This window comes from Buceros rhinoceros, unplaced genomic scaffold, assembly GCF_000710305.1.
Source record: "Buceros rhinoceros silvestris isolate BGI_N320 unplaced genomic scaffold, ASM71030v1 scaffold3661, whole genome shotgun sequence".
In the NCBI taxonomy this organism is placed as follows: Eukaryota; Metazoa; Chordata; class Aves; order Bucerotiformes; family Bucerotidae; genus Buceros; species Buceros rhinoceros.
Window position 1 is genome coordinate 44,423 of NW_010392348.1, and position 1,722 is coordinate 46,144.

General features: G+C 48.4%; 1 protein-coding gene across 1 annotated transcript in view; it reads right to left on the reverse strand.

Moving 5' to 3' along the window:
• The window catches only part of CORO2A (coronin, actin binding protein, 2A), an 18,586-nt gene extending 18,133 nt beyond the window's left edge, over window positions 1–453 (reverse strand). The window contains exon 1 of the mRNA XM_010144417.1: window positions 253–453. Within this exon, the coding sequence (XP_010142719.1) occupies window positions 253–453 (201 nt within the window). The remainder of the gene's footprint in view (window positions 1–252) is intronic.
• Between the last annotated feature and the right edge of the window lie 1,269 nt (window positions 454–1,722).

Consider the following 1,722-nt stretch of genomic DNA (forward strand, 5'->3'; position numbering starts at 1 on the left):
CTGATTATAGAAGAAAGGCAAATGAGGTATGAAATAAAGGGAGGTGTTGAAAAACTGCAAGCACCAATGTAAGACATATATGTACACACATCCTAGGAATCACCAGCCAGGGCACCACTGGGCAATTTGGGCACCAGCACTAACTGAATAAGTGGTCTAGCTGGGTGATCCAGCTGGGCTCCTTAGAAAGCCCAGCTCTCCCCCAGCCTCTCAACACACACTTGAAAGCCATCTTGCCTTGGCAGAGCTCACCTGGTGGATAGGAATGACAAGGAAGGCCCCCCCGCCCGCACACTCAGTCACCACCGCAATGAAGTGGGGGTTCACAGCACAGAAGTGGTTGTCATGGACATTGCGGGTGATGGGCACGCAGTCGTAGCACTTCTCCTTGCTGGCAGCTTTGCCGTACACGTGGCGGAACTTGGAGCTGCGGTACTGTGGGTGCCATGACATCTGCAAGGGAAGAAACAAAATGTCCCGTGACATAAGGACTGGCCATCCTGGCAAGTCTTGCACACCCCCACTCCCCTCTCCCCAGCGAAGGGTCCTCAAATCAACTCTCTGCCAGCAAGCTGCAGCCATGGTTTTTTCTCTGATCTTCACCCCTTTGGCAAGACCTGTCTCTGCTGCACATCTCTGATGGAGAGAGGAGAGTGCAGGAGAGAAAAGACAGCTCTTCCCATCACCAGCCAGCTGCGCATGCACCAGCAGTCCCTCTTGCTGGGGCAGGGCCACACAGCAGCAAGTTTAAGAGGAGATGAATCCAGGTAGCACATTGCTCAGGAAGCATGAAAGATACATGTGACAGCATTTCAAATGGTGTTTAAATGAGATACATAAAGCATACTAAAGACAAGAGTCCCTTCCCACAGAGACCAGTGAAGCCTAATGGAATGGATGCAACTGATTTCAAGTAGGAAACTACCATTGTTGGGCAGAGAAGGCAACTCAGACTACTAACTCCTGCTCTTTTCACAAGACCTAGAGAGTAAAAGGTAGATGGTGGGGATGGTAAGATCCTATTGCCCAAAGGAAAAGAAATGCAGATCAGGCAAGAAGGTTATGGGTGAAAGAGAGTTCCACACAATCATCCAGGAGTACGGGCAAAGACCAGGAGAGGGTTTGGTTTTGCCCCATATCTATCTGTTTAACATGCATTTGGTGAATGGTGTTATCACTGATGCTGGATCAACAATACTCCAGTTTGAGAGGGGGACCCAATCAAGTAGTTTTTGAGCTACAGTAAGACTTAGACCACATGGGTAAGCATTTGAAGGGAAGCGTGCACTCAATGGCAGGAAGCCAAGTGCATCATCACCTGACAAGCAAAAGTCTAAGCAATTTTAAACTAAAATGTCCTTGTTGCTGACATGGTATTGCACCCTCCTGGGATAACTACTATGCTAGGAAAGTGTACTGCTTGATCCTGGGCAGTTGAACTGGAGCTTTACCAGCATTCATGAAGAGCCACAAAGCTCACATCCCGCATCCTACCGAAAGATTTGGGCTGTAGATAGTGCTAGGACACAAGTCCTGTTCTATTCCCTGCCTCTTCCCAATCTACAGGCACAGGTAAGAGCCAACCCCACCTTGGACAAATATAGGCCTGTAAAAAAACAGTCCTGGCAGATCATCAGTTGCTTTCATAGTCATTTTTGTTGCTCACTTCTACCTTCGCATGTTTTACCTATGCTAACCCTGCTTGTCCGTATGCTTAGCTGA